General features: G+C 43.9%; 1 protein-coding gene and 1 long non-coding RNA gene across 2 annotated transcripts in view; one reads left to right on the top strand and one right to left on the bottom strand.

Moving 5' to 3' along the window:
* The window catches only part of SERGEF (secretion regulating guanine nucleotide exchange factor), a 233,742-nt gene that overhangs the window by 82,521 nt on the left and 126,079 nt on the right, over positions 1 to 25,142 (bottom strand). Inside the window, 1 exon segment of the mRNA XM_042957769.1 lies at positions 7,539 to 7,575. Coding sequence (XP_042813703.1) covers positions 7,539 to 7,575 — 37 coding nt within the window.
* On the top strand, positions 12,772 to 18,373 carry LOC122231007. Its single transcript, XR_006208102.1, has 3 exons — positions 12,772 to 13,211; positions 16,219 to 16,346; positions 18,314 to 18,373. It is a non-coding gene; the product is annotated as an uncharacterized LOC122231007 (long non-coding RNA).

A 25,142-nucleotide genomic window follows, 5' to 3' on the forward strand; every position in this document is an offset into this window, starting at 1 on the left:
ATAGAGCATGAGTGGGGGAGGGGGAGAGAGGGAGACACAGAATCTGAAGCAGGCTCCAGGCTCTGAGCTGTCAGCCCAGAGCCCAATGCGGGGCTCGAACTCACAAGCCACGAGATCATGACCTGAGCCGAAGTCGGTCACTTAACTGACTGAGCCACCCAGACTCCCCAAAAATACCTCAAACCACTAAACAAAAGACTGATAAGCTGGACTTCATTACAATTAAGGATATCTATGCATCAAAAGACACCATTAAGAAAGCAAAAGAGCAAGCCACTGACTGGGAAAAGATGTTCGCAATATATATATATGTATATATATCTCAACAAAGGTCTTGAATCTGAAAGATAAAGGATGCCTACAAATCAGTAAGAAAAACATAGGCAAAATCCACTTTAAAGTGTTTACACTTAAGTTTTTGCACTTAACAAAAGAAGCTACCCAAATGGCCTATAAGCATATGAAATGGTGCTACGCATCACTGGTTATCAGAGAAATGCAAATTATAATGACAGTGAGGCTCCACACTACACACTTAGCAGAATGGCCTAAATCAATAAGACTGAAAATACCTGGCAAGGAGATGGCAGTTGGAACTCCCATATGTTACTGATGGGCAATATATAATGGGCACTACTACCATGGAAAACTGTTGAGAAGTTATCTACTAATGCTAAGGATAGGATCCAAAAATCCTACTCTCAGTTACGTACTCAAGAGAAATCAATGTGCATGTTCTCCAAAAGATGTGTGTAAGAATGTTCATTGCAGCCTTATTCACAATCCTCAAACTGGAAGCAACCCAAATCTTCAACACTTAAATGGATCAAGTTGTGGTGTGTTCATACAGTGGATTATTACCAATAAAAAAGAATGACAAGATAGAAGACGCAATGTGTTGGGCAAAGAGGCTGGACACAAAAGAGTACACAGTGCATAACACCATTAATATGAAGTTCAACCACAGGCAAAACTCATTTCTAGAGTCAGAAGTTGTAATAGTAGTTAACTCTCGGGGTGGGGTATTGACTGAGAAGGGATACTTTCTGGGGTGCTGGAAATGTTCTGTATTTTGTACTGGGTGGTGGTTTCCTAGGTATACACATATGAAAAACTCACCAGACTGAAACTTTAAGATATGTACACTTTACTGTACTTCAATTTAAAAAGTAAAAAAAGACAAAAACCACCTTCAGTAGTTTTTCACTTATCAGATTGGCAAAAATCCTGACGTTTCTTTCTTTTTTTTTTTTTAATGTTTATTTATTTTGGGGAGGGGGTGAGCGTAAGCAGGGGAGGGGCAGAGAAAGAGGAAGAGAGAGAGAATCCCAAGCAGGCTCCACACTGTCAGCGGAGAGCCCAACATTGGGTTTGATCTCAGGAACCATGAGACCATGACCTGAGCTGAAGTCAAAAGTCGGCTTAACTGACTGAGTTACCCAGGTACCCCAATCCCAAAGTTTCTTAACATACTATTAGGGGGGCTGTAGAAACAGGTACTCATATAGTGCTAGTGGGAGTGAAAAATGGTATAATTCCTATGAAGGTAGTTCCTATCTTGCAAAATAGATATACTTACTCTTTGATACAATAATCTATATTTATACTTCAACATCTCACATATGAAATTATATATATATATATATATATATATATATATATATACACACACACACACACACAAGGTTATTCACTACATTATTACTTAGAATAGCAAAAAGGCTGGAGATGATCTACATGCCCATCAATAGGGCAAGGGTTGAACGAATCATGGTGCATAGGTATACTGGAATATTATGTACCTGTAATAACAAAGTAGGAAGGCTTTATACTGATATGTAGACTTCCCAGATAAACTGTTGAAATTAAAAATAAGACACTAATAAGTGTGTATAATATACTGCCGTTTATGTAAAAGGGGAGATAAAAAGATATCTTAGCATTTACTTAATATATCCAAAAAGAAACCAGAAAAATACAGAAGAAACTAATAATAGGCATTAACTGCACATGTGGTAGAAGGATTTTGGGGTGTTGGACAAATGGGGGACAGGGTAGGAGGGAAGTTTTTCATTTTAAATCTTTTTATGCCTTTTAAGTTTGAATCATGTACATGTATTAATTATTCAAAAATTAAATAAGTGAAGTAATTTTTTTAAGAGGTAAGGGACAATGAGAAGGGGAAGAAGAATCCTAAAAGGGGTGGTTTTCCAAAACAATGTCATCAACTTCACAATTCTCCCTGGTTCTTATACGGAGAACTGCTGGATCTGAAGAAGACATTTAAATTTTTTTTAACGTTTATTATTTTTGAGACAGAGAGAGACAGAGCATGAACGGGAGAGGGTCACAGAGAGAGGGAGACACAGAATCTGAAACAGGCTCCAGGCTCTGAACTGTCAGCACAGAGCCCGACGCGGGGCTCGAACCCACGGACCGTGAGATCATGACCTGAGCCGAAGTCAGACGCTTAACCGACCAAGCCACCCAGGCGCCCCTGAAGAAGACATTTAGTCTGGAAGACAGAAGAAGTTACTGCTAACATGAAGGGGAACTAAATACTGAAATGAAGAGATGACATCATCTTATCTGGTGGCCTTAAAAATAGGCTGGACTGTCACTGGTCTGCAGGAAAGCAGCATCGGGTAGTGGACCACAGGCTCTGAAGTTAGAAGCCCTGGTTAAAGACCTGACATGCAGATTCCTCCCAACAAACTGCTCAGCCTACGCTTCCCTTCCCGCATCTAGAAAATGGGGTTAACAGTAGTGCCAACTCATCCATTTGGTATTAGGATTAAATGAGATAATATAAAGCACTTCTGCTTTGCCAATCACACTGTGCATAGGACCATACAGGCTTTTACTTGCCTCTAAGGTCTCTGCAATGCCCTCGGGCTTGGAAGTATTGCCTCTCAGAGGAAGAGCTAGTGTCAAAAAAGATTTAGTTCTCACTATTAAATTCTTACACGACCCTGTTTGATGGGTTTCAAGCCAAGGTCAGACACTGTGCCACACATATTACAAAGATACAAAGGTTCAATAATTGGAAATTATCAGTGAAATGAAGAGAATAAAAGATCCTTACATAGATTATAGCTCCAATTTGGTAGAAGATCTGGCTTTGCTTGGAGGAGGAGGAGGAGGAGGAGGAGGAGGAGGAGGAGGAGGAGGAGGAGGAGGAGACACGACACTTTCCTGCCAAATATCTAACCCTTTAACAATGCCTGTCTGGCAGGCCTGAATGCTCCAGGAGAAGGCCACCAATAATAAAAAAAAAATGTTTTCCAAAGGTCTGTGTGGAGCGGGGAGAGAGGAAATGCAGTCAGCTCTTTTTTCTCTGCAGGAAGGGAAGGCTGAACAACTGCACATCAGGAGAGAAGGCAAACAAATTGCCCATTCAAGCCAAAATAAGCTGCTCCGAGGGGAAGCAAAACAGCTGGAGCCAATTCAGCCAGACATAGAGGTGAGGGCCCCAAAGACACAGCTGGCCTGGGAGCCAGCCTCTGGTAGGCAGGGATCTTTCTGGGCAAGTGGTGGTCAAATGCCCTCATGTCACTCCTGCTGACCTCGGTCTATGCCCACGAATGGGAGCCAGCCAGCCAGCTCTGTCAGATATGGAGGGAAATCCTAGGTGGGAAGGAAGGAAGGACTAGTGAACCTGCCAAACGAGCGAGCACCTGCTGAGCACCTGTTATGTGGCAGGCACTAAGCAGCTACCTGACGTACCTGTGCCATTTGGAAGAACAATTTTAGGGGTAGGTAGATTTTATAGCTGAGGAATCAGACTCACTGAGGTGGACTGACTGGGCAAGGCACACGGTTAGAAGTGGCCACGCCAGCTGTGGCCAATGGCCTCAGCTCTCTCTTTCCTGACTGTCACCTGAGATTCTCGATCCCTGGCTTTCTTTTTCTAAAGCAGGAACTCACACCACTTCACCATCCTGTCTAGCCATGGTGATACCTGGTGGCAAACACAGAATATGTCAAGAGAAGCCTCATTGGAAAACAAAGGAAAGAACCAGACCAAACTGCAGAAGAAGGGGGAAAAAGAAACCTGGAAGCAAGTGAAGTAGCAGAGTGGAATTATTTTGATTCCGTAAGAAAGCGGAAATGTGGCTACTGCGGGGTTTGCTTCAGGCTGGAACATGGCAGGTTCTGAATCCCCGTCTGGGGCAGCAGACAGCAGAATCCTGATCTGGAACAAATCTGGGCTAGCACTGTTTCTAGGGCTGTTGGGATTTCCAGATCCCCCAGATTGGGGTCCCCAGGCTCCAATTTACAAATCCCTTCTGCAGCTATGGTGAGATCCTGCATTGGTCCCTGAAGGTTGAGGAAGATGCTTCCCTCTCTAGCTTTTGAGGTTCCCATCCTGAGCCTCAGGCCTCCTTATACCCATCTTACAATTACTTCCTTCCTTGAAGTCTTAATATATGACGATGACAATGATTATGGTAATAATACCAGCTCACATTTATTGAGCTTCTACTTTTGTGCCAGGCACTGTTAGCACTCTACATAACAACTATGAGGCCAATAATATTATATGAGGCGATCAAGGCACATCAAGGCATATCAAATGAGGCGATCAAGGCACCGAGGGGTTAAGCCACTTATAGAAGGTTACCTGGCTCATAGGTGTAGGAGCCAGAATTTGAGTCCAAGCAATCTGGCCCTGGTGTCTGTGCTCTTCTTAACCACCACCCATAATGCATCAGGTCCTAGGATATGAGAGTCAAAAGAGCAGTCTTGGAAGACAAGCAGACAGCTTTACTATTTATTGCTACTTGTCCCTGGACAACCTGTTTATCCTGTATAAAATGGGTACAACAAATATACTTTGTGGAGTGTCCATTCTAAGAGCAGATCCTGAGTCATGTCCTTCCATCAGGCTCTATTTCACCTCCCCTTCTGGTCTGTCTATTGCACAGTCACTACACATCAAAGCTGTTTCTACACTTGGGGCAAGTTTGGCTTCCTTATACTCTGTTCCAGTCTATTCTATAACTGTTTTGTGCCTATCACATGGGAGACTTAGCACCAGGCGCAGAGAGCCCAGATCTCAGGGAATGAGACTGAAGGCAGAGAAATCCATCTGAAGTCGGCAATGGCAGAAGGGCCGAGGGGAGGAGCTGGCTGTGAGAACCAGGCTTTAAGCCCATAGGAACTCTCCTCCTCCAGCTTGTCTCCCTCTTTTCTGGCCTTCTGCCAAGGCTAACAGGCACTTCTTGTCACTTCCTACAGCACAGCCTGAGCCCTGCAGGGCACCCATGGAGGGCCCCATTCTTCCAGTGGTGGGGAGCCTCTGCTCCCAGCTCACACACAGGCAGGTAAATATGCCCAGAGCCCTGTGACTGGGCCCACCTTTTCTGATTCTGCAACCGTTCATTTAACAGACTGTGAGCCAGGACCAGGGCACTGAGGACAAAACAGAAAAATACAGGTTTACCCCCCAAGAACTCACCGGCACACCTGCTCTCCGCTGCCTCTGATGTTCTCCTCACCTGGGTAACGCCGGACACCTTTCCAGAATGTTATCATTCCTCTCTCCCAAGTAACAATTACTTCACTAGCACGGTTACACTAACAAGCCATTCTCCCCTCTCCCCACCCGGACCAAGAGAAATGAGAAACAAACAGAATTATCCACACATACACATTTCTCTCATACCCACTATAGACCAGGTACCTCACACACACCAATCCCCACAGCGATCCTGCAAAATGGGAATTATTCCCATTACGCAGATGAGGGGGGGAAATGGGGGCTCACAAAGAGATGCAACCAGTGTGAAGCAAGGCTCTCTGCCCGCAGAGTCTATGCTCTTTCTACAGCCCCAGGCTGCCTCTCTCAGCTCAGCCTGCCGCCCTGCGAGCTCTGGCCCCGCCTTCATCTGGATTGTGTTCTTTCTCATAGTTAGACTCCCTACAATCTTCTTGTTTGTGCTGGTCCCAGAGGGAGCCAACGTCTCCCCCAGTGCAGTGACAACAGCAGCAGCAGCAGCATCCTAGGCACCACCTCTGATTCTCCGAGTAGCTTGTCTTAATTACACCCAGGCTGGAGCAGTTCCGGACTAGAGTATGTGGTGCTGCTGCGAAGCATGCAGGTTTGCTGTTACATTTTCTCGCTCCTTCTCTGACTCCAGCCCAGTTTACTCCCCACCCCCCTCTGCTGGCTGGCAGCCTACCTCCTCAGCTGTCCTTGGTTCTGCCTCCTTGCACATCACGTTTGGGCCTACAAAGTAGTGCTTCAAACTGCTGCCACTGCAGGCGGCTGAGCCAGTCTCAGCTCAATTCAGAAAACAGAGCCCGAGTCTCTGCCGGGTACCAGGCACTGCTCTGGGTACTGCAAACAGGCAGAAAACAAAAGGAAAATGCAGGGGCCTTGCCCTTCAGAAGCCGAGTCAGAGGCTGGGAGAGAAGTAGCCAGAAACAGAAATCACCAACAGAAGGCTAGCAGTGATGGGTTTGTAATAGGATCCGAAAATATCAGAGCAGGAGGGAACCTTGATTTTCTGTTTTAACCCCTCCATTTTACAGATGGAGAGCTAGAGCCCAGAGGAGGGCAATTACAAAAAATATCAGATAATAACAGTGAACACTGCTAAAACCCTCACTAGGAGCCAAGCGCCATTCTATGTGCTTTATATATATTGACTCCTGGAACCCTCACAACAAACCCTAGGAGGTACGCGCTACTGTCCTCCCACAGAGGGGTTAAGTGCCTTGTCCAAGTTCACACGGCTAGGAAGTGGAAGCCTGTATTGAACTCAGACAGTCAGGCCCCACACTGGTGTCTCTTTAACGCTCTGTGAGATGAGACTAGTCTACCTATAGAAGTAATGAGAAAGCTTCTTAAAGGAATTACTCATAGGCCTAATTATAAAAACAGTGAACCCTGGTTATCCAGAGTCAATTAAGAGGAAACCTCAATTAATCAGAAGCTTGGCTTCATCTGGGAGTACCTGAGTGCCACAAAATACAAGGCAGTTAGGGCAGTGAGCAGAGCCCTATATCTCCAAAGAAAGAGGAAAGAACTTGGAGTAAGGGATTTATTCAAAGAAACAAGAGCAGCCCAATCTTCTTCCTCTTTCATGTCTGGCTTTCTACACATGCTGTCCTCATAGTGTATAAAATCTTTAATATCCTCAAATGCCACTCCCTGGGGGAGGGGAGCCAGCTCAGGTACCTTAAAAAGACGCTCAATGATATGGATAGAAATTTTTAGAAAAGGGGCTTCTAGCCCCATGTCAGGCTCTGTGCTAACAGCACAGAGTCTGCTTGGGATTCCCTCTCTCCTTCTCCCCCACTCATTCTCTCTCTCTCTCTCTCTCTCTCTCAAAAGAAGTAAACATTTTTAAAAAGAAAAGAAAAGGGGCTTCTAGTAAAGCCTTGGTCAACCAAAGACTTCCATTTCCCAGCATGTCCCCCAACATACGTGCACACACACACACACACCCTGGCCTTGGGTTAACTGAAAATCTTCTCTAACTCTGCCACAGGACTTTCAGATCACAGTTAGCAGGCTACTCATTACTTACCAATCACTGCCAGATTATGCTCTGAGCCACAAGAGACCTGTAAAAAGAAAAAAAATAAGTTATATTAGAGAAAGAAAATTCCTTGTTCAAGGAAAGATGTTCGACTTCTTCTCATCTGCTATTTGTCCCTTTCACCCCCTAGCCCCACAAAGAACACGACATGTACTCTCATACCTCCTGGCCTTTGCACGTGTGGTTCTTCTGTCTGGAATGCCCTCTCCTCGACTGTCTACCTAGAAAACTTCCACTCATCCTTTAAAGTCTCAGCGTGTCTACTGAGACTCCTTTGCTTCTAGGCCGACTCAACACTCCTTTCCTTATGCAACTTGTATGTACCCCACTGTAGCAATTCTCTTGTTGCCTTTTACATTTTTTTCTGTCTCTTCGCTAGACTGCATGCATTTTGAGAACAGGGCTGAGTCTCGGTTAACTGTCTGGGTCTGGGACTCAGTTAATATCTGCCAAATGAGAGAGTGAATGCAAAAACCAACCACATAAAAGAAAACATACCCAATACATAAAAGAACAAAGAATCATTTGGGGTTCAGAATCTAGTGTTTTCACCAAGTGAGCAGCGCTTCTTGCCTTTCAGTCTCCACATGTCCCAACTGCTACCAGAAGGAAGTAAGCGGGAATATAAAAGCATAAGTGGTTCCCCAGGTACTAATTAAAGGAAACTCTGGACTCCGGAGAAGGATCCTGTGACCTTTATCAGGATGCTCACTTCAGTTCCTAGCAAGAGGAAGGCTTCAGGTCCCCATGGAATGTCAATGCTGGAAGGGCCCTGGAGATCATCTAGTCCAATCTCTCTATGTTGCAAGGAGAAAACACAGGCTTGGGAAGAGGAAACAATTTGCCGTGGGTGCCAGAGCAAGTGTGCATCGAAACAAGGACTAGAGCATCTCTGATTCTTCGGAGCTTCAGGCAAGTTCCTTTCTTGATGCTGTAGCTTCTCACCCCTTCCCAGTGAAAACCACTTGGAAGTGATATTCAAAGGTCATTAGCACAGGCCCCTGACAGTCAAGGTAACAGGATGAAAAGGCATTTGAGCGTTGGAGGCCTAATAACACACTGGTAGGTGAGAAAGGTCAGCAAAGTTTCTGAGACTTTTGTCTTTGTAAAAGCTGTGTGTTCCAGATCACAGCTTCCATAGGAAACAGAGATACCCGCTCTTACGTGGACTCCCTGATAGTATCTGGCAAAGAACCACCTGCATATTTCATCCCAGTATTTCCAGGTGTCTAGTCTCTGAGCTCCCTTGGGGGCAGGCTCAGTGTCCAGCTGAGGGGTTCCACCATGTGTCGCCCAGGGCCATACATACAGCACAAGTTCATTATGTGCTTTCTGGTTACACTGAGGCTGGGTGCCTAGGTTCTGCCATAGGAAGCTGCTTAGATTGAAGAATTGGGAAAAACTTACGTGTCTAACAATAGGGGAATGCTTATGTAAATTATGGTGGAGCCCTCTGATGGACTACTATGCAGCTTTGAAAAATAATGCTTACAGTAAAGAAACATGCTCATGATATCCTATGAACTGAAAAATTACACAAAATTACACAAAAATTGTGTCTCAACTCTACAATAAAATGTGAGTGAAAGACCGAAAGAAACTACATCAAAAGTTAACAGTGATAGCCTCAGGGCTAGGAATGAGGTATGCACTGTAAGGATGGTTTTTCCTTTTGCTTTTTCTACGCTGTCTGAATTTTATACGGTAATCTTATAATCAGAAAACAATGATTAAAAATATAGAAAATAAACATAATGCAGCTCCTACTACAGAGGTGAAAATAATAAATAAATATGGCTATAAAATAAATATGTTATAAAATCTGGTATCTTCTGAAGTTGTGGGGGAAAAGGATTTAAAGGACATAATAACTAAATAATAATGGTAGCTGCATTGTGATGGTAGGATTATAAGACAGTCACTCCTATTCTCTGTTTCTCAAATAGTCTTTAACTGTGATGGTAGTAGTCGCGGTGGGGGAAGCAACAAGTGCAGGAATTAAAGTCACCATATACAGAGGATATACAAAAGCCAAGCACCTGGGGCGCCTGGGTGGCTCAGTCGGTTAAGCGTCCGACTTCAGCTCAGGTCATGATCTCACAGTTCGTGAGTTCGAGCCCCGCGTCGGGCTCTGTGCTGACAGCTCAGAGCCTGGAGCCTGCTTCGGATTCTGTGTCTCCCTCTCTCTCTGCCCCTCCCCTGCTCATGCTCTGTCTCTCTCTGTCTCAAAAATAAATAAAAACATTAAAAAAAAATTTTTTTTTTTTAAAAAGCCAAGCATCATGCCAAGGCACTCTGCAAATGTAACCTCATCTTAATCATCACAACAGTCCCTTCAGGGAAGCTTGACTGTGCTTATTTTAGAGACAAGAACACTGAGGCCCATACACATTAAATAACTTTCATAGCTAGCTAGGTGGCAGTGGCAGAACTAAAACCCAGGACTGCCTGGTCTCCAAGCTTATGTTCTGTACTGCTAAATGTTACTTTTGTTTTAAAAAAATAAAGCTATTTCATTTTACAAAATGCATACAGAGAAAGGGGCTGCCTCTGACTGCCAGGGCTCACCCTGGGGCTGCGGGCTGCAGAGCTGACCAACCTGGAGGACCAGGAGCTTCCAGAAACAAGCCAGTGACAAATGCCAGTATCAGGTAGCAGATGCTGCTCTGAATTAATGAGCGAGACACTGATGAATGGATTTTGTCAAGGCAATGTAGAGCTTGAAACTCAAAGCTCCCCACTGCTTCTTGCTGTACGTGCAATGGCATAGAGGTCAGGAGACCGAACACCACAGGCCACAAAATCCCAGTGCTACACTCCTTCAACAAGATTGTATCAATGACCATTTGCTTCATATTGCTCCTGTCAGCATATACCCAACCACCCAGCTGCAGGCAGCTTTCTAGAAGACTCTGTTAACAATGGCAGCATGCCCAGGAGGAAGAGGTTCAGAGCCAGGAAACCAGGTGAGTCCTAGGTCCTCTCCTTTTTGGCCCTGAGACCTTTGGCAAGATGTTTAACTGCTCAGGCCTCAGTGTTCTCGGGTGTAACAGGTAGATAATAGCGTCAACCCGCCTGCCTCACAAAACTGCCGGAGGACAAATGAGACACTCCATCGCCTCACAGGCATTTGTCTCACCTTTCTTACATATGAATCTGAATGTCATGCCTCTATATAAAGCCCTTCACAAGCTCCCAGCAGTGGCTTGCAAGCCCACAATGAGTAGTCCCCTGTTTAGCTCTCTGGCCTCACTTCTCTCTGCTACTCATGAACCCTCAACCCCAAATAACATATTCCTTTTTTTTCCCATTCACACTACAGTACATTTTTTCTAAGAATATGAGGCAATTTCAGGCTTTTACGAGTGCTTTTTTCCTTGACTTGAATCTCCTCTCTCCCACTGTCTACCTAGCTAAATCCTTTAAGACTGCCCAAACATCACCTCCTGGTAAAGACTTCCCTGAGTCTCAAGGCTGCTCCACCCTACCTACTCCCACAGCACTTATCACGGCCTTATCACATATGAGATGTCTATTTATGAAGTGTGTGTGTGTTAAGCACCTCTGTTGCTCAGACATCCAGCAGAGTGCCTCCCCAGTAACGTCTCTGTCACACAGCCCAAGTATAGAGGGCGTGAAGCTGGAGGGGGGAAGGGGTAAAAAGACGAGGGGCCCAGAGAAGTTAGGTGATCTCAAGACAAATGAGTAGGGGTGTGGTCACCCCGGTCCAACTGGAGACAAGCACTGAGATGCAAGTGAGGCAGGAAGGGAACAGCACTACAGGAGCACAGTGTACAGGTGACAAGAGCATGAAGAGTAGAGTAGAATTGTTTCAGGAACTCCAGCATGGCAAAGTGCAGTAGAGCAGCAAAGGAGGTCAGCCCCGGGAGACGGAGTCCCGCTACAGAGAGAGTAGGTTCCGGGTTGCTGATCGGGGACTTCAGGCAAAGGGGGCACACCTCCACACAGGTGAGGGGAACAAAAGTGGCTGTGGAAACCTGTCATGACTCAGTGCTGCTCAAGCGTGAAAGGGGTCTGCTCTGTTCAGGCACCTCAGCCACAGGAGGCAGGAGTGCAGAAAACAATTTCCAAACTCCCAACTGCCTCCCCGTGGTGCCAAGATCCTCCAGAGAGCCTCCTGCCAGGCTAGACTCCATCAGTTCTTGGGAAGAAAGTCTCTACTCCCCTGGGGGCTGGCTCCCACTAAATACAGTTGGACAGGGATAAAGTGACTGGTAGTAGATGCCCAGAGAATATGTGCTTGCTTCGGCAGCACATATACTAAAATTGGAATGATACAGAGAGTAGGTGCCCGGAGAATATATGCTGAATGTATTAATGAGTTAAAATGAATGAATATCTAAATGAATAAGCACAAATTAGATTAACGTGAAAATATCTGCCAAATGCTACATGTAAGTACTCTAGCTCTGGTCAGTACTGTTCTACCATTTCTAAACACAGGTGACTGTCCCTTACTGAGTGCTTATGGCCAGGCACCTGACTGCTTGGCCTGTATTATCTCATTTAAACTTATACCAAACCTAGCACATAGGTTCTTTTGTTACAACCTAACAAAGGTGACTGGGGTTCAGAGAGTACAGTAACTTGCCCAGTATCTTACTGCTAGGGAAGGTGCAGGATTCTATGATCTTTCAGATTCCACTTTTCTGTCTTCCCAACCGTTTTAACCTTCCTGTTGGCAAACAGGATGTAAATAAACCGCCCACCCAGTTCCAGTTCCTTATAGCTGGCAATCATATGCCAGTTAGCAAGGGATCTTAAACTGGGACAGCCCTAGACTTTCAAGGCCCAGACAACATCCTCCTGGGGCTAGGAAGGCCCACCCCTGGACCAATCAAGAAGCTGCTCCAGAGTTTTCTCTTGGAGGAAATGGCTGTACAGTGGCAACAAAGCTTTGCTCCTGCCCTCCCTGTGGGAGCCATCACCTTGCGGGTAACCCCACCAGATAGTTCAATTCTGAACAGGAGGATATCAGGGCGGGGAGATGGGGTGTGACCAGGGCTCAGGGTAAACAGCACTAAGATCCCAAGAAGAGTATGTGGGATCTAGGCCAGTTCCGCACCACTGGCCAGGAGCCACCCTCCTGCTCCACCCTAGGAGCAGTTGGTGGCAGCCCAGGGACCATCCAGGAGCACAGCAGCCTGCGGGGCCTTCTGATTGGTTCCCGCCCCGTGCCAATGGGCCCGGGCGCCCCTCGGATGCTATGGCAACGAGGCAGTTGCGCGGAGGCGGGCCATTGCCAAGGACTCGGAGGAGGGATTCGAAGCCTGGGCTCTGCGCCTCGGAGAGTCTTTGGCAGGCACCATGGCCCAGAGAAGCGTGTTGGGAGCAGCTCCAGAAAGGCAGCCTCCCCACGGCGGGGGTTAACGGAAGGGAATGGGCACCTCGGTGCAGCCTTTGCTACAACGCCGCCCAAACCCAGTTGTCATGTGTGTAGAATTCTGAGGAGACAACCGGAATTTCCAAACCTGTTAAAAAAGCAGGCTGGGAGGCTGGGCGTGTTTTACACGCAAACTGCAGTCCTGTCAGCCAATGGATTTTTACCCCTCGGCTCAGAAATAGCCCCAAATGGAGGTCATCGTGGCAGCAGAGAGGCAGCACAGTTGCTTGTTTTTGGAAGGACCTAGCCTTGCAAAGGTACTTCTGGCTCCTTTGTGAGGGCTTTGTCTTTTTTTTTTACTGAAGTCTAGATGTCAAAGGAGGCCAAAAAATAAGAGGCTCTATCTGTCCAACTCAAAGTCCCATTGATTGGGTTCCCAAAGAACCCATTTTCCCTCCAAAGCCAATTCCTTTTTTTCAAAGTGCAGATTACACATAAGAAGAGGCTTCAAGTAGGTTCTGCTACTTCCTCAAACAGAGGTTGGGTTGGGGAGAAAAGCAAAAATTTGTTAGGTGTCTGGATGCCAGGCATGTGGCATCACAGAATTTCACTCTACCTGCATAGCCTCACAACCTCACAGCTACTCTGGGAAGTGGGAATCTGTGTCCCTACTCAACAACAGATCAGCAAACTTACTCAGAGGAGTTAAATCACTGGTCCCAAGTCGGGGGGGGGGGCGGGGGGGCGAGGGGGTGTACACCCAAGTCAGCCTTGATCCAAAGCCTGTGAGCTTCACCATAATACATACTGCCTCTCTTCTGATACTGGCACCAGACGAACCCCATCACTAAGGCTCAAACTCTCAAGTGGCAACGCTCTCTTTATCTCCTACTGTCTCCATCCTATTAGTTCTGCCTTCTCAAAGACTCTCAAATCTCTATCTTGATCTCCAGCCGCTCCACCTTCTTCAATCCTTTTCACTACAGCCTGGACTCTTTTAAGACTCTTTTATGACTTCAAGCTTTCTTCTCTTTGTCATGTCATGATCTGATTTTTTTTTAATTTGGAAGTTGCCATAGTCTCAAAGCCTCCTAACTTCCTACCATACCTGATTTCTTTCTCGTTTGCTATATATAAACCCGCTAACCCAGCAATACAGGTAGCTCCTCTGTTCCTAGAAAATCTGTTTCCCCACTTCTGGGCCTTTACTTGCACCATTCTCCCTTGTCTATACTATTATAAACCTGACCAAGCCTTACAAGACTCACTTCCAAACCTACAGCCTTGAGGAAGCCTCCCAGACCTTCTCTTGAATCCTCCCATTTGCCTTGGCTGAAGTTGACTTTTGTCAAATCTCCTTTCTACTATTAATAATTTGGGCACCGGGGGTGGGGCATATGTTCCCAGTCAGTGTAGAATAGGAGAAAGAGCTCTAGTTATGGAATCAGAAGTGGTTCCTGCCACTTCCCGGTTGTGTGGCCTTGGGCAAATCTCTTTGCCACTCTGGATTTCAGTTCCCTCATCTTTAAAATGGGATAGTAACAACCAAATAGATCTCATACATCCCCAAATTCTTTCATGCTCCCCTGTCTACAGAATAAAATTTGCTTTGAGCCGAACTCTGTTCTGCAGATATGTGTCCACAATATATAAAGATATATAACTTGGGAACATATAAAAAGAAACTATAAGTATTAGGAACCGGCATAAGTTCACAATGAACAACAGTTCATTTCCTTTTTCAACAGAGTTATTCTATTGGCAGGAAAGGAGAGGGCTTAAGAAATGTCTGCTGAATTAGAATACAATATACACAGTAATTAGAAAATAATATACACAATTAAACTAGCACACCCTAAGAATGCTTGTTTTCCCCATTCCAAGGGAATTCCCTTCTCCTCTAAGTTGCCATGTTGATACAAGATGCTCCTGCTTCCTGTGGCCACACCTGACTGGTATGGATGGACGACAGATGGATACCTGTCTGAAAGTAGGTTAATGCATAGATTGGCCTTAGCCTACGAAGTGGCCTAATGAGAAAATTCTGCCTGAAAGGGCTTGTAGGGACTGAGTCCTCTGATTGGTAGCTGGAGCAGTAGCTGGAAGAAATAGACACAAGAGGCGTTAATATAAGGAGCGGTTATAGGCAGAAGAGTCAGAACAGCAGGAACAATCAAAGTAGAGAAGAGCAGCTAAAAGTCACTAGAATGGATTTCTTGATCCTACTGCTGACGGCACAAGAAGGTCTAGGTTTCTGAGCTGGGTTATGTTCTAAATGACCTTCGAATTGTTCTTTTACGAGATATTTGCTTTACCTGTTTTCTCCACTTAAATCCATCCTTACAATATTACAGTAACCTAGGAGTACCTCTGATCCTTACAAACTGAGAACACCTAACACAACAATGCATCTAGATTTCAGAAAAGACACACCATTAAGCTACTTAAACCCTTGAGGCCAGCATGAAACCACGTGAGCTGAACAACCAACCTCAAATACAGGTCATTAATAGATTCAGGCCAAACATCCTGTAGTGTGTTCCTCAAAAACAATTAAACCCTTGCCCTAGTAGCCAAGACAGGCTGAAATTAAAAAAGACTGCCAATTCCAAGTGCTGGTGAGGATGTCTAACAACTGGAAATCGCTTACACTGCTCATAGGAACATAAATTCAACGACTGCTTTGAAAAACGACTTGGCATTATCTACCAAGTGGTAACTTTGTTAGGTGTCGCCACAGGAAGCAGGAAATCCACTGGGCAACTTAGAGGAGAAAGGAATTCCCTTAGAATGGGGAAAACAATCGTCCCCAAGAAGCTAGACATACAGATATAAAGACAGATATACAGATTCAGATGCCAGGACACCCACGTACCCCAAACGATTACGTCCTTCCATCCAAAGACAAACATAAGAACATTCATAGCAGTTTTATTCATAATAAATAAAAAACATAAAATTAACCAAATATTCATCCTCAGTGAATGGATAGTGTGGTATACTCAGAATACTCTGTAACGATGGGGGAAAAACTATTCACAACATGGATAAATCTTCAAGAATAATGGTGAACAAAAGCAACCAGACAGAGAAGAATAAATAGTGTATGACTCTAGGCAAAACTTATTTCAAATGAATAATATAACTGTTCTCAAGAGGGAAAAAGTAACCAATCCTAGTAACTTTTAAAGTTCTTTAAATAACTTCTATTTAAAAACAAAAAGAGCTGTAAAAAAGATCTTTAACTTTACTTAGTAGATTCTTTTTTTATATATATAGTAGAACACATGTATCAATTCTGAACACATTTTGGATGTATTGTAGGACCATGCTACTGAGAAAATATGTTAATGTCGCTGGGAACCAGAGTTTTCACTGTAGATAAAGGAAATACAAATACGGAATAAAACATAGCAAAGAGAAGCCCTGTGGACATCGGATTCAACTGAAAGGTATCAGTATGAACTCACAGTTTTATATACACACACACACATTGAGTTCAACCGATATGAAATTTCCTAGAAGCAATGACATCTCAGCAGCAGTGAGTTCACTTGGTACACCAATCTTGGCTTTTAAATACTATTTGACTAAAAAGAATCAGAACTCCTGGAGAAGTGGCTGTTTCCAGGATTGGGACAGGGAAAGAACAATTTGAGCCTGGAACATCTATTTGTGCCAGGAAGTAAGGAAGTGATCAAAAAATGACAGGGAGATGTCAAAAGGATACTAGAAGCCAGGTTTTCCTGAAGGGTTTTCCACTGGCTAAACCAGGGAGAATTTGAATATCAGAATGAATAATGACAGTAGTAGATTATAACTCACTGAACAAAATAAAAATTCATAAGTCCTTCCTGAATAATAAATAAATATGGAGCAGGGAAAGCTCTTCCTTCGAGTACAATGTCAAAAGTAGTACACATAAAAGGAATAATTGGGAAAGAAAATAATTTTGCAATAGTAATAGTTAATTCAGGCAAGAATCATGAATGGATGTTAAAATTACAGGGCAAAAATCTGAAGAGGAATGGAATATTTACATAGTTTCCAAGTATCTCTTCACAGACTACTTCTTAATTAACAAGGGAGAAGTGGTAACTTTGTAGCGGAGAAATGAGGCGGACGCCACCTTACCCAAGCGATCTAAGTCAGCATCGCTAATAATGGGATAAACTGACATCAGGTGTCTCTTTGTGCAATGCATTAAAGACACATCACTTATTTAGCATTCCTGCCCAAAGTGCCTATGTGAAATCCAATCATGAGGAAAAATCAGAAAAAAACAAACAGAGCCATTATACAAAACAACTGTCCTATACTCTTAAAAAATATCAATGCCATAAAAGATAAAGACAAGCTATCTCAGATTAAAGGAAGCAAAAAGATAGGACAACTAAATGCAATATATGATCCGGGTTGGGCCCTGGATTAAAGTAAAAAATTGCCATCAAAGACATCACTGGGACAACTGGAGAACTACGAAGACACTCTGTACATTAGATAATAGTATTCCATTAATGTTAAATCTTCACAGAAGAAAGAGACAGAGGACACATATGCACACATGGGATAAACTGTCACTCAAACCAATGTTCCTTCAGAAAGAAACCCACAGGCACACAGAAAGAGAATTAAGTCTCTTCCTCAGCCTCTGTCACACCGAAAGAGTCAGAGAAATGGTCTGGGTCTTAGCTCTTGCCTGAAATGCTGCAGCAGCTTCCTTGGTGCCCCCTACCCTCCCCAATCTCTCCTTACTCTGCCAAAATGCTCTTCCTGAAGCACACATGGACTATTTTGCTCTCCATTGCCCACGTCCAAATTCCTTTGTCTAGTACTGAAGATCCTCCATGGTTTGGACCTAGTGGGGTTCTCCAGCCTCTTTCCCCAGTAGAATCATCCACAAACACTTGTATGCCAGCCTCATCAGACCCCATGCACAGCATCCCACTATCTCATCATGCCTGGCTCATGCTGTCCCTTCGGGGCAGGGAACCTTTACCATTCATCCTTGGGAAGGAGGGAGGGAGGAGAAAAGGAGAACAAGAAGGATTGCTAACATTTACTGATGACTAAATCCCATTCTAGGCACTTTATGTGAATTAACTCATTATACCTTCATTTGATAGATTACCTGAGGAACAGAGTGGTTAAATATTTTGACTAAAAACATATAGCTAGTCAGTGGCTAGGCCATATCAGAAGGGAGCAGTTATAGCTCTGCTAGAGAAAAAACTTATTCTTCCTATTATTAAGTGGTTCACATGTGTGTCTCTTCCCAGATTATATAGATTATAACTTTCTTAAACATGAGGACTGTGTCTCATTGATCTCTTTCCTCACTGGCTCACACAGTGAGCACATAGTAGGTCCTAAACACATGCTTGCTGAAGTCGCTCATCCGTGTACCTCTCTCCCACAGCCCTTGCCTCAGAGTCCAGCACAGAGCAGGTACTCGGAAAATGCTAGATGAATGACGCTGGATTTATTCTTGAATTTTCTAAGCTCCTTATCAGAGTCTCCTGAATGCTTGGAGCCCTCTAAATAACCATTGAATTCAGAAACTAGATTATCCTTTAGATGTTGAGAATTTGAGTCAGTGGATAAACAGAATGACTCCCAAAACAAGACAGGTATATTCCCACAAGGCCTGAGGAAAAGCCTCTGAGTGATACCTCAGGATGGAAACAATAACAAAGTGAACCCCTACTGTGTGGAGGGAGAGGGCACAGCCCTTCCTATCTTGATCCTATCCCCAATAATAGTAACAGTATAACACAAGCCGACAGGCTGACCCTGAGCCATTTGTATACAAGGTCCAGGAATCGTCATCTTTACTGCAGCGACACAGCAGAGCTTGGCTGGTCCATTGCCAGGCATGGGGTCAGAGCACCTGAACGTGGCCCCTGACCAAGAGGCCAGGTGGAGCTCCTCACATAACGGATCGCTTTTGCTTTTTTGGTTAGAATAAAACAAAACAAAATCTAGAGGCCCGTATCCTAAAGCTGTGTTCTTTCTGGGATTAAAAAGTCAAGAATGCAAATAAGATGTGACAGAGCGATCAAAGCTTATCATAACAAGTACGTGCAGCGTAACAATGAGCACAGTACTAACAATAACGACTGCATCTCCAGCAACTGGTGCCACGTGACCCAGCCTGCCAGTGAAGCCCCACAAGTCAGCAGTCTAATGAGCGCTGCTGGCCTGTCCCCAGGGGCAGCTTGCTAGACTCCCACTGCCTTCACTCCGGCTCCCAGCTAAGTGACCATACTTCTTGATCTACGACGTGACTCTGCATCTTTTTTGGTTCAAGACAAAGTTATGGATTATGAGGTTCTGTGGTGGACAACACACACAAAATAATTTTTAAATAAAGTTTATTCATATTTTTTCAGTTTATAAAAGTAATGCACAGTTATGGCAAAAAAAAAAACATAATGAGGAAAATTTTAAAACACCTATAATCCCACCACCTACAAACATGTGGTGTATTTCCTTCCACTCTTTTCCCTACCAATATTTGTGTGTGAATAAAATATATATAATTTCAGAAACACAGTCGGGGTCATGCTATATATTTGGTTTTCTATCATGACTTTTGTATTTAACATAATGTTTCCTATGTCATTACTTACATTGAAATTGCGATTTTATGGCTTGGTAGCATCATAGACATGTACCCTAATTTCATTTTTTTCCTACTGTTGGATACTTAGATCGCTTTCAATATTTTGTCATTATAAATTGTGTTGCAATGAACATTCTGGAACAAAAATCGTTGCCTACATCTCTGATTATTTCCTTGGCATAAATTTTCTAAAGTGGAATTACTGAGTAAAGGACTATAAACCTCTTAAAGGCACTTGTACGATTCAGGCAGAGTCACTGACAAAATAGATCACATCCAGAAGAAAGAGAACAAATTGGGGAAAGGGTAACAATATGGACGGAATAATATTGGCTAACATATACTGGGTGTCTATAATGTGACAGGGAAGGTGCTTAAGAGCTTTGCATGCATTAGCCCATGTAATCTGTGAAGTAATTCCATTAAGCATGCATAGATAAGGAAATCAAGGTTCAGAGATATTAACTGGTCCAACATCATACTTAGTAGGTGGCATAGCCAAATTTCAATCCAATCACACGTGTGATTCCAAGAAAGCACACTTACTGTTCTGCTGCGACATGTCATGTAAGAAATAAAGAGGAAAAGGGAGTGTTTTCAACCTGGAGAAGAGAAAACTTGGATAGTACAAGGGCCACAGCACAGGGAGAAAGGGAATCAGGTTGCAGAATGAGATTGCAGAATGAGGATCAATGGATAGAAATACTTAAAATGTCAAAATACAGCTTCGTATCAGAAAGGCCATTCTATAAATGAAAGTCTACCAAAATAATGGAAGGGCTATCTCCAGGTGGGTCAAATTTAATCATGCAGACCCTTTAGAAACAGAGTTTTTTCCAGCTGATGGCAGAAGAATCCAGCAAGATTTGGAGCCCAGAAAGGACTGGAGGCACTGTAACTGGCTTTGAAGATAGAGGGGCTGTATGCAAGGACTGGGAAGCAGCAACTAATTGCTGAGAGCAGCCTCCAGTCAACAACCAGCAAGGAAACGGCCCTTAGTCCTCTAACCACAGGAACTGAAATCTGCCAACAAGCTATATGAGTTTAGAAGCAGATTCTTCCTAGAGTCTCTGCATAAGAATCCAGCCCAGCTGATAAGTTGATGTTGGCTTTGTGAAATCCTAAGCAGAAAACCTAGCTTAGCCCACCCAGACTTCCGACTTATAGAACTATGAACTAATAAAGAGATGCTATTTGAAGCCACTAAGTTTGTGGTAATTTGTTACGCAGCAAGAGAAAACTAATGCAATGGGTAAATGGATAAACACGCTGCAGTACATCATACAATGGAATACTATTCAATAAAAAAGAAACAATCTACTGGTACATATAACATGGATGAATCTCAGAAACACTGTTGAATGAAAGAAACCAGACACAAAAGAATACATACTATATGATTCCATTAGTATGACTCCAGGAAAAGCAAATCCAATTCATAGTGATAGAGCAGATAGACAAGTCTAATTTATAGTGAAAAAAAAAAAGCCGAGGTTGGGGTCAGTGGGTTGACTGGTGCCAGCTGCTTCCTGTTTGACTTTTCTGCTTCACCTGAACCCTCAGTCCAGCACCGGAGCTGAGGAGGCCCACTCACAAAACATATCACTGCACATTCATTTCTTTCTCTGCCACTCTAACACGACAGATGTCCCCATTAGCTCCTAATGTGAGTAAAAGTTCTATAAAAAAAAAAACAGTTTGAAACCTTAGAACACACAGTCTGAAGGGGAGTAATCAAGTTTTCAAAAAGCTATGCCACACAGATTTCTCTTGTCCGGTTCCTTGGAACAATACATCCCATTGATAGAAGGGCCATCCTGAGAGACTTGAGTATTCCAAATAATTTAACACTTTTAAATAAGTAGCAGACAGCAATGGTGACTGAGGAACTCAGGAATCCGGCCCTGCCTTCAGGCAAAACAGAGGTCAAATATTTTTGAATGAATTACTTGTTCTAGCAGCTCTAGTGTGAAGCTGTAACCATAAGCTGCCACCCTCTGCCACATGCAACAGCAAGACTCTCCATCACAGGCTGTCAGGGGGCTGCTGCAAAAGTCTGGGTGAAAGCGGGCTTCACTTCGGGTCCTACTGCCTGTTAGTTTTGTGAACTTGGCCAAATTACTAAGATTGTGTAAGCCTCAATTTCCTCATCTGCATAGCTGGAATTAAAGCAATAACCTCACACGACTATCATGAGGATTGAATTCAATTACCTATATTTAGTATCTTGGAGAAAGTAGACACTTATATGCTAGTTCACTTGCCCCTTTCTCCATTTGGAGATCCGATGGCCCAGAGAAACAAGAGGGTAAGTGGGAAATTGTTTAAGTGGGGGAGCAATCTTTTTTCCCCAGACCTCTTTTATCTTCCGTTAAAGAAAAAAAAAAACTTAGAAGAGAAAACCAACTCTTCCAAAATTTTTTGAGTTTGATCCTTTCTAAGAGTGTCAGCTATGATAATGTTATGAGCAAACAAACACTTTTATATTCATCAACTAACAACAACTTTAAACTTCTACAGGGCACTTTAAAAGCACTGCATTTATTTCCATACTAATCAAAATGTTGGTCCCATCTTAAACAATGGCTTTTTTTCCCTTCTACAATTTCAAATTTTCCATCAGTAGTAATATAATCAAACATTTACTGAGTGCTGTGTGCCAGGTACAATGCTAAGAGTCTTTATTCTTAATACCCAGAGAACATCAATCTTAGCATTGATATCATTTGAAATATATTTTCAGACTTGACCATTCTTTCTAACAGAGTCTACCTCTTTATGGCAGCTACAAATCATCCTAACTCTCCCATATGCTATGTGCTAATGTCTTCAACTGCATTTATTAGTAAAGCAAAACCTAACATTTATTCCCTAATAACCTTTTCAGCTTATTGAGTCAGTGGTTCAGTGACCCTACCTGGGGCAGTCTGGCAGGGAAATGCAACGTGCTTCTGACCATCCTAAGTGCTTCACCAATTATAAACGTTCAAACAAACACAAACTACCGTTGTCATTATGTCAGCTGTAACCACCAGATGCTCATCCCACCTTTCCGTGTATAGTTATGTGTGTGGGGCACACACTGGGGAGACTGGACTCGGGAAATACTGAAAGGCATCGACAGTGCATCAGAAATTCAAAGATAAGGTCCCCTTGAGGGCTTCGTTCAATTGGACCATAAAAGGCAGCAAAAAGTTCTCTTGAAAAAGAGGAAGGACAGACGGGATCAGGAATGGTGGCAATCGTGGTGAAGAGCACTCAGCACAGATGCAAAAACAGGCAATTCACGTGCACCTAAAATCACACCTGAACAAAACGGAACACACCACCTACCCCCCCCCCCATCCCTCCCAACCCTACATCTGTTTTCCCTCCTGGCCTTCCTCTTTCTGTTAGTTGCTGCTGCCATCATCCTCACAGTTCCCTCGGAATCACCTAGGAATCCCCATCTCACTCATCGGTCCTACCAACCACCGATTTCTATAATCCTGTCTCCCTGGTTCTGCTCTCATGTTGCCCCTCATCTCCATCTCCATTGCCACCGTGTTATTTCAGACCCTCAGAATATCTGTACTGGAAAATTATAATAGCTTCTAATTATTTCCTTTCTCTGTTGTTTCCCTTCTCTCCAATACATTGGGTGCCCAAGGTAACCTTTCTAAACGTCAGCTTTGCGTAGCAACTTCCCTGTTCAAAACCTACCCATGTCTTCCCTGTGCCTATAGAGCAAACCTGGAGTCTTCTCACCAGACATTTAAGTCCACGTGGGAATGGGCTATAGCTCTCTTTTGTAGCCTTATAGCCTGCTACGTTCCCCCCACTCCCAACCAAGGTCTCTGTGTTCCAGCCAAAGTGGACCATTCACTAATGATCTCTTATGACACCAAGGGCATTTCCCTCTCTGTGCTTCTATCTATGGTAGTCCCTCCTTTCCTGTCCTGGCATCCCACCTCTTTTGATCAAATTACTGCCTATCCTTCGCACTCAGTGAAAATCTACCTTCCCCATGAAGTCTTCCCTATCTCCTAGCTAGAAGAAATTTCACCATCCTCAGGATTTCTATAGCATTGTATCTACAGATCTTAGGACAACAGCACTTTCTTCCATGACAGGTGTTTATGTATTTGCTCAATCCCTCCTGCCAGCCTAGAGATTTTCAGCTCCTACCAACCACTCCACCTCTAGCACCAAGTCCACAGCTTAGCAGAAGGGCACATGCTTTCTCCTCGGGACCTACATTTCCACATCTGTAATATGAACATAACTCAACCCAACTCACAGGAAAATCAAAAGATTAGATAAGATAATATATGCAAATTATTGGCACACTATAGGTAGTCGCTAAATCCAAAGCTCCTTTTTTCCCTTTCACATTAGCAGCGTACTTGTTGAATAAATAAAAGCTTGCATGCTTTATAGTTTGCAAAGAAAGGTTATTATATTTTCTCATCGAAGGAGGGAGAGAAGGAAGGAAGGAACAAATGAGCAAAGAATCACCAAATATGTAGGAGACATGAGTAGCCCAGTGTGACTGGTATGAATAACTCATACTGGGGATGGAAGGGTAGATTATGAAGGAACTGGAATGTTTTGGCTTGGTAGTTTCAAGGGAGTTTTAAACTCAAAAGTGGGTCAATACTTAAGACTCTACCAGTCTGCATGACGGATGAAGGACTAACGACCAGGAGATCACTAAGAGGCTGCTGTAGTGGTCTGAGGAAGAGGGCACAAACACCTGGCTGTGGCTGGTGACAGACAGAAGGGAGCACACAGGAATGGTTGGATTTCCAAGGCAGGCCCAAGGAAAAAAATGACAGGGTTGGTGAGTGCTGACTAAATGACTGGAGAACACCTATCAAGCTGAGTCCCAGAGGGCTCCAAGCCTAGGTAATGAGGAGGACAGAGGAATGCCTGGAAAACTGAGGGATGGGCTGGGAGGGGGAGAACCTGGGGAGAACAGTACATGCAGGAAGAACACAAGTTAATTTTTTTAGCCTGAGGTGGAACACAAGCAGAGATGAGGAGTCAGCACGTGGTGGTCCTGAGGGACTGAGAAACCACTTTAGAAACAAACAAAAACCTCCTTTTGTACATGAGGGCCTACAAGGATTCACTGAACAAGAATCATGTAGGACCAAGTGTCCCACACACTGACTCCAGGAGTTCTCTGAGGAGCAAGAAACAGGGAGGTCTGCCTACCCACTAGACATCACCTGCTTGGGAGGAAGTCATTTCTTCTAGGCTGCCTTTCTCTACACTGACAAGGCATAGTACTGAGAAAACAGGTCTCAAGTTGTCTTACCTGCAAAAGAAATTCAGAGAGTTGGTACTTTATCCAAATAAAATAAAGGCTTATATGGACACGATAAAGTGCACTTATAGCCTAAAATCCAGTCTGGCATTAGGGTCCAAAATTTATGAGTGACCTTGGGTTAGTCACTTGAACACTCTGGGTCTTGGGTATTTTATTTCTTAAGTGTAATAACGGTATCTCACGTGCCAGAAAGAACCAGAATATTTCAGGAAGTCTTGCAGTGCTGAGATCTCCGATCTAGTACTTAAGCTAAATCCTGCATGTCAGACATCACTCTCTCAGAACCCCTGGACAGCGACTCACTGCAGA

The sequence above is a fragment of the Panthera tigris genome, chromosome D1 (assembly GCF_018350195.1).
Source record: "Panthera tigris isolate Pti1 chromosome D1, P.tigris_Pti1_mat1.1, whole genome shotgun sequence".
NCBI classification, from domain to species: Eukaryota; Metazoa; Chordata; class Mammalia; order Carnivora; family Felidae; genus Panthera; species Panthera tigris.